General features: G+C 32.6%; 1 protein-coding gene across 1 annotated transcript in view; it reads left to right on the top strand.

The window, feature by feature from the left end:
• The first annotated feature begins 2,666 nt into the window (after positions 1 to 2,666).
• NXPE1 (neurexophilin and PC-esterase domain family member 1) overlaps positions 2,667 to 7,620 on the top strand; it is a 28,103-nt gene continuing 23,149 nt past the window's right edge. The window contains 2 exon segments of the mRNA XM_055305276.1: positions 2,667 to 2,855; positions 4,769 to 4,815. Coding sequence (XP_055161251.1) covers positions 2,667 to 2,855; positions 4,769 to 4,815 — 236 coding nt within the window.

Raw genomic sequence — 7,620 nt, 5'->3', positions numbered from 1 at the left:
TATATGTCTTTTAATTTACATTTTTGTCTATTTTTCTATTGAGCTTACTGACATTTTATATTTTCAGCAGTAACTTTTATATTCTACCTCAGAATTCTCTACTTGTTCTAGGTGTTCCATACATATTATCCCAGTCTGTCATCTGTTAACTTGATTATGGTGTCCTTCACTTAAATAAAACTTTTAATTTTGAGTAATTGAATAAATACTTTTCTTATAATTTGAGAACTTAAGAAATACTTCCTGATTTGAAGTCATAAAGAAACTATAAATTTCATTATATTGCATTTTCAGTTATTCACATTTAGGTCTTTAATTCATTTGGGCTTTTTTGTATGCAGCATGAGGTAGGAATCTTTGCTTTTTCAACTTGTCACAAGTTTTCCATTTACCCTATACTATATAAAGTATGGTTTTCCCAATACAATTTACTAAATAAAATTTTCTGATTTGGGATATTACCATAAACATATAACCAACTGTCATATATAAGAAGGTCATTTCTAGTGTATCTATTCAACTTGATTGGTTTATTTGATACTATAGTTGTATACTACTGTTTTATGAATATAATTTATGCTAAGGGTAGTCCTATTTTTAAAATTTTTCCCAGGTATTCATAGACTATTATGTTCCACAAAATTTTGCTATCAGGTTTTCTCTCCCTAACCCAAGAAAATATTCTTGAGAATTTAATTAGAAAAACATAGAATTTTAAAGTCATTTAAGGGAAAATTAATTATTTTATAATATTAAGCCACCCTACTTTTCAGTGTCTTAGAGCTTTTGACTCAGATCTTCTAAAAATGTCCTTAAGAGTCTTTAAAATGCTTCCATGGAGGTCAGAGCTTTTCTTCTATTGCACTTTCTAATGACTATTACTGTATAGATAAATGCTATTGATTTTTTTTCTGTTTTGTGCATTTTTTAATTGAAATTCTAGTTAACATGTTGTATAATAATAGTTTCAAGTGTACAATACAGTGATCAACACTTTGAGACAACACCCTGTGCTCATCAAAGGACATTCCTTAATCCCCATCACCTCTTTAACCCATGACCCCACTCACCTCTCTCCTGGTAACCATTGGTTTGTCCTCTATAGTTGAGAGTAGGCATCTAGGTTTTACCTCTGCCTTTTTATTTTTTTAATCTTTGTTCATGTGTTTCTTAAATTATGCATATGAGTGAAATCATGGTATTTATCTTTCTGTAACTTATTTCACTTAGCATCATACTCTCTAGCTCCAACCTCATCATTGCAAATGGCAAGATTTCTTTTTTTTTTCTTTTTCTGAGCACTATTCCATTACACATATATACTAAATCTTTTTTTGCTTCTCATATTGGGTTAGGGTTAAGGACAGGGTAAGTGTTTGACATAGGGTTAGAGCCAAGATGTTAGTGATTTTTACAAACTTATTTTGTAACCAGCTCCTTACTGACTCTTTTAATGCTCATAATTTTCTAATTGTGTTTAGTTGTCTTTGTAGACAACCACAACATCTGGAGAAAAAAAAAAACAAGAAGAGGAAGGAAGGAAGGAAGGAAGGAAGAAAGGAAGGAAGGAAGGAGAAGGAAGGAAGGAAGGAAGGAAGGAAGGAAGGAAGGAAGGAAGGAAGGAGAAAAATGAAGGAAAACCGATAATTTGCTTTCTCTTACAATTCTCATACCTCTGATTTTTAATTTTGTTTTTATTGTTCATGATTTCTAAAGTGGCTAACATCTTTGTATTCTTCCTGACTTCAAAAAGAAAGTGAGTAGCTTTTTCCATTCATTAAATTTTAATGCTAAAAATAAAACATGAAATCCCTTTTTGACAACAGTACTACTCATCAGATAAATTTGAGAACAGTGAAAAGCCATGAAATGTTTGTCTTTAAACCACTAAAATATAAGTTATACTGCAAAATTTTTCTCTCTAGGGCCATTTTTAATCCTAAATTAATACATAATTGACCATGACTAATACATGCACACATATGTACACATAAGTATAGCTATAACTATGTTGATAGATACAAAAAAAGAGAGGATCTTAAAGCCATGTTCAACATATTCAAAAAGGAATAGTCTTATATTTTTCTTGTATTGTGCTTATAAAGTTTTAGTATAAAACATATTTCTATCTCATAAAAATAATTGGGCAATTTTTTCTTGTTATGTAACCTAGGGATATCTGTACCACTGATAAAATAATCTCAGCCTGTGACTTCTGGAAGTGGGGAAAAAATGGTAAAATGTATATCGTCATTACATTATTATTAACATGATTATTACTTATATGTATTGAGTGGCTGTTTTCTGTGCAATTCTTCTATTCCTTTTTGTGCAAATTAAGGTTTTTAAAATTTTCCAGAAGCACATTAAAAGACTCTTATTTGGGATTTTATTTATTTGCATCTCTGTCTATTTCTTGGTTGATATTGTCAGAGCTGTCAATCTTATAAGTTTTTTTCAAAGATTAATTTGGGTTATTTTAATCTTTATTTCTTATTATATCTCATTTCCTTGTTGTATATCCATTTGCCCCTTTTGTTTGCTTTACTGCTTTGATTGATGCTGGGTTGCAGTGGAGCCATTTTTGGTTAAGCTTTCTGTGTGTTCTAAAGTATACAAGATTTGACAACCATTGGTCTATAACCATTGTTCTCAACTATTCAATAATGAGGCTGGCTGTAAGGCTTTTGAAAAACATACTCCTGAGCAAAGCATTTAATGGTTATGATTCAGTTGAAGTGGGCTGCCACATGGGAATCTATGTTCTTAGAAAAGTGCTCAGGTACCCTATCAACAAGAGTTGGAAATCCCCAAATTTGAGTCACTGTAAAACACAGTCCACTGCTAAAAGGACGGTAAGAGGGGACTTATAATGTTCTAATGGTTTTTAGATAGTTTTGAGCAAAATGTGAAGGTGGTGAACAATCCAGGAAGAGAAAAAACGGTGTTAGTAAAGAGCAACAGCTGAAAAAAAGGAAGGTCAGCTCCTGAAAAGAAAAACTTCCTCTTTTTAAAATGTGGAATGCAAGAGATGGAGTGGCAGAAACAAGAAAGGTGAAAAGAAGCCATAGCTTAAAGCCATATTAAGACTGGACTTTACCCTACAGGTAATGACAAGCCATTGAAGGGGAGAAGACAGGAAGTTTTGCTTGAGAAAAAAACTGTCTTAGCTACAATGGAAAAGACTAATTAGACAAGAAGCAGGAGTGAAAACAGTCTTCACCCTAGGAATGAGTACTGTAATCCAGGCAAGAAATGTTGGTGGCTTGAACAATTGGGGAAAGAAAATTTTTTTAAGTTTGTTTTAAATCAAAGTATGGTTGACATGCAATATTATTGTACTTTCAGGTATACAACATAGTGCTTCAACATTATGAAACACTCAGCGTATAAGCGTAGTTACCATTGTCACCAAGTTACTACAGTATTATTGATTATATTTCCTATGCTATACTTCCCTGTGACTTATTTAATCCTGGATGTTTGTAACTCTTAATCTCTTTCCATTATTTTACCCATACCTCTCTAGCAACCACCAGTTTGTTCTCTGCATTTATGAATCTATTTCTATAACTGTTTTATTTTTTGTTTTTTTTTAGATTCCAATATAAGTGAAATTACATTTGTTATTCTCCGACTTATTTAACTTAGCATAATATACTCTAGATCCACACATCTTGTGCAAATTGCAAGATTTCATTCCTTTTTTATGGGCTAAGAAATATTCCATTTACACACACACACCCCACATTTTTATCCATTGATCCATAAAAAGATACTTGAGGTTCCTTCCATATCTTGGCTATTGTAAACAGTGCTACAATAAAAATAGGGGTACCTATATCTTTTCAAGTAAGTATATTCTTTGGGTAAATACCCAGAAGTGTGATTACTGGGTCATATGATAGCTCTATTTTTATCCCTTTAAGACAACTCCATAGTGTTTTGTATACACTAGCTATATAAATTTACATTTTCACTCATATAAGCATCAGGTTAATTCTGGGTTCTCTGCTTGCTTCTAATGAAGCACTTTTTTTTCTATTTGTCTATTTATGTACCAGGACTATAACGTTTTGATTACCATAGGTTTACAGTACACTTTGAAATCTGATTAGGTTAGCTCTACTTTTGTTCTTTTTCAAAATTGGTTTGGTTGTTTGGGATCTTTTGTGGTTATACAAATATTAGCCTTATTCTCGTCCTGCAAAAAAAAATAGTTTTTTTATTGGAATGCCACTGAATCTGTAGATTGCTTTCTGAAGTATGGATATTTTAACAATATCAGTTCTTCCAATCAATAAGCATAGTATATCTTTCATTTATTTCTGGTATCTTCAATTTGTTTGATCAATATCTTGTAGTTTTCAGAGTACAAGTCTTTCAACTCCTTGGTTAAATTTATTCCTAGGTATTTTTTTATGCTATTATAAAAGAGATTGTCTCATTAAATCCTTTTTCTGTTACTTCATTATTAGTGTAGAGAAATACAACAGATTTCTGTAATTTTCTATCCTGGAACTTTAATGAATTTATTAGTTCTAATAGTTTTTGGTGGACTCTTTAGTATTTTCTCTATATAGTAACATAGCATCTGGAAATAGTGACAGCTTTACTTCTTCCTTACTAATTCTTGGATTGCAGTTTCTTACTCTTGTCTGATTGCTGTGGCTGGGATTTCCATACTCTTTTGAATAAAACTGGTTAGAATGGACATCCTTGTCTTGTTCCTGATCTTAGAGTAAAAGTTTTATTTTTCACCATTCAGTATGAAGTAGGTGTGAGTGTGTCACATTTGGCTTTTCTTATGTTGAGGTATGTTTCTCCTATACCTACTTTATTCAGACTTTTTATCATGAACAAATGTTGAATTTTGTCAAACGCTTTTTTTCTGCATCTATTGAGATGATAATATGGTTTTTATTCATTATATTAATTTGGTGTATCACACTGACCAGTTGTGGCTCTTGAATCATTTGATTTTTGTATTCCTGAAACAAATCCCAGTTGATCATGGCAAACGATGCTTTTAATGTATTGCTGAATACAGTTTACACATATTTTGTTGATGATTTTTACATCTGTGTCATCAGGGATTTTGCCCTATAATTTTTTTCACTTATAGTGCTGTCTGGTTTCATATCAGAGTAACTCTTACCTCATAGGATGATGTAGAAGCACTCTTTCCTCTTCTATTTTTTAAACTGTGAGAAAGATAGTATTTTTTTAATGTTTGGTAGAATTCACCTGTGAATCCATTCGGTCTTAGACTTTTGAGGAGAGTTTTATATTCAGTTTTATTGGATTCAGGATTTATTGCTAGGATATAGTTTTATTGTAGGATTCAGTTTTATTGCTGGTAGTCAGTCTGTTCAGATTTTCTTTCTTCTTGATTTATCTAGGAAGATTTTCTAGTAATTTATCCATTCTACTTTGTCCAATTTGTTGGTGTATAATTTTTCATAGTAGTCTCTTACAATCCTCTGGTTATGTTGCAACTTTTCTTTGACTTCTGATTCTATTTAAGCCCATTTCTTCCTTCCCTCCCTCCTTCTCTCTTTCTTCTGGGAAAGTTTTATTTAGTTATACCAATTACTGAAATCATTGAGTTATTATAGTGATAGTTGTATGATAATCTACTAAAATACCATTTTAATATTGCTTATCACTATTATAATTCTTTCTCATAGCATGCCTTTAAAGGATTTTCAACTATAGTTGATACACAATATGTTACATTAGTTTCAAATGTACTTCTCCAAATATTATGCTATATGCAACACACAAGTCTGGCTAATGGTTTAGCAATTCTGCTTCTTCTCAAAGGGCCAGCTATTGGTTTCTTTGACTTTTTTTTTTTTTTAGTATTTACTTCATTTATATCTACTGTAACTTTTGTTATCATTTCCTTCCTTTTACTAACTTCAGGGTTTATTTCTTGTCTTCTAGTTTCTTTAGGTCTAAGGTGAGATTGTTAAAGATTTTTCTTGTTTCTTGTGGTAGGTTTGTATTGCTATAAAATTTCCTTTTAGAACTGCTTTTACTGCATCCCAAATATTTTGAAAGATTGTGCTTCCTTTTTCATGTCTCAAAGTAGTTTTTTCATTCACTCTTGATTTCTTCCTTGACCCATTAGTTTTTTAGTGGCATGTGTTCTGATTCCTCCCAAATTGTTTTTTTGTAATTAATTTCTAGTTTCACAGCACTGTGTTCAGAATACATACTTGATATGATTTCAATCTTTCTTATTTTTTAACAATCTTATTTATTTGAGAGAGAGAGAGAGAGAGAAAGAAAGAAAGAAAGAAAGAAAGAAAGAAGAAAGAAAGAAAGAAAGAAAGAAAGAAGAAAGAAAGAAAGAAAGAAAGAAAGAAAGAAAGAAAGAAAGAAAGAAAGAAAGAAAGAAAGAAAGAAAGAACACGCAAGCATGAGCTGAGGGGAGCGGGGAGGCAGAAGCAGATTTCCCACTGACCAGGGAGCCTGAACTGAGCTGAAGGCAAACCCTTAACTGACTGAGCTACCCAGGTACCCCTTGAATTTATTGAGACTTGTTTTGTAGCCTAACATATGATGTATCTTAGAGAATGTCCCATGTCCACTTAAAACAGATGTGTATACTACTGTTTTGGATGGAATGTTCTTATATCTTGAGTTTATCTGGTCTAATGTGTCATTCAAACCCATAGTTTCCTTATTGACTTTCCGAATGATCTATCAATTGATGTAAGTGGGATGTTAAGTTAATCCACTAGTACCATATTACTGTCAGTTTCTCCCTTTATGATTGTTAATAGTGCTTTACATATGCAGGTACTCCTATGTATGTATGTAGATGTATGTATGTAGATGTTTATAGTTCCTATATCCTCTTGTTAGAATGATCCCTTATCATTATGTTATTCTCTTGTCTTTTGTTACATTATTTGTTTTAAAGCCTATTTTGTCTAGGGGCACCTGGGTGGCTCAGTTGGTTGAGCATTCAACACTTGATTTTCACTCAGGTCATTATCTCAAGCTCCTGGGATCAAGCCCCTCATAGGGCTCCACACTCAGTGCAGAGGCTGCTTGAAAATTCTCTCACTCTCTGCCCCTCCCCCACTTGTGTATTCTCTCTCAAATAAATAAATGAATCTTTAAATTCTATTTTATCTAAATATTGCTACCTCAGCTTTTTTATTCCTCACATCCATTTGCCTGGAAAAATCTTTCTACCCCTCTATTTTCAGTCTGTGGATCTTAAAATATGAAGTGGGTCTCTTTTAGGCAGCATACAGATGGGTCTTATTTTTTATACATTCAGTAACCCTATGTTTTTTGGTATTTTCAGGGTTTTTTTTTAAGATTTTATTTACTCATGAGAGACACACAGAGAGGCAGAGACACAGGCAGAGGGAGGAGAAGCAGACTCCATGCCAGAGCCTGATGCAGGACTCAATCCCTAAACTCCGGGATCTCGCCCTGAGCTGAAGGCAGACACCCAACCACTGAACCACCCAGGTGTCCCAACCCTGTGTTTTTTTATTAGAGCATTTAGCCCACATGGATTTCATGTAATTATTGATAAGTATGTACTTATTTGCCAATTTGTTTTGTGGCTGCTTTTATAGTTTTTTACTGAAT

This window comes from Nyctereutes procyonoides, unplaced genomic scaffold (assembly GCF_905146905.1).
Source record: "Nyctereutes procyonoides isolate TBG_1078 unplaced genomic scaffold, NYPRO_anot_genome, whole genome shotgun sequence".
Classification (NCBI taxonomy): Eukaryota; Metazoa; Chordata; class Mammalia; order Carnivora; family Canidae; genus Nyctereutes; species Nyctereutes procyonoides.
This window is presented reverse-complemented; position numbering and strand designations above follow the sequence as displayed.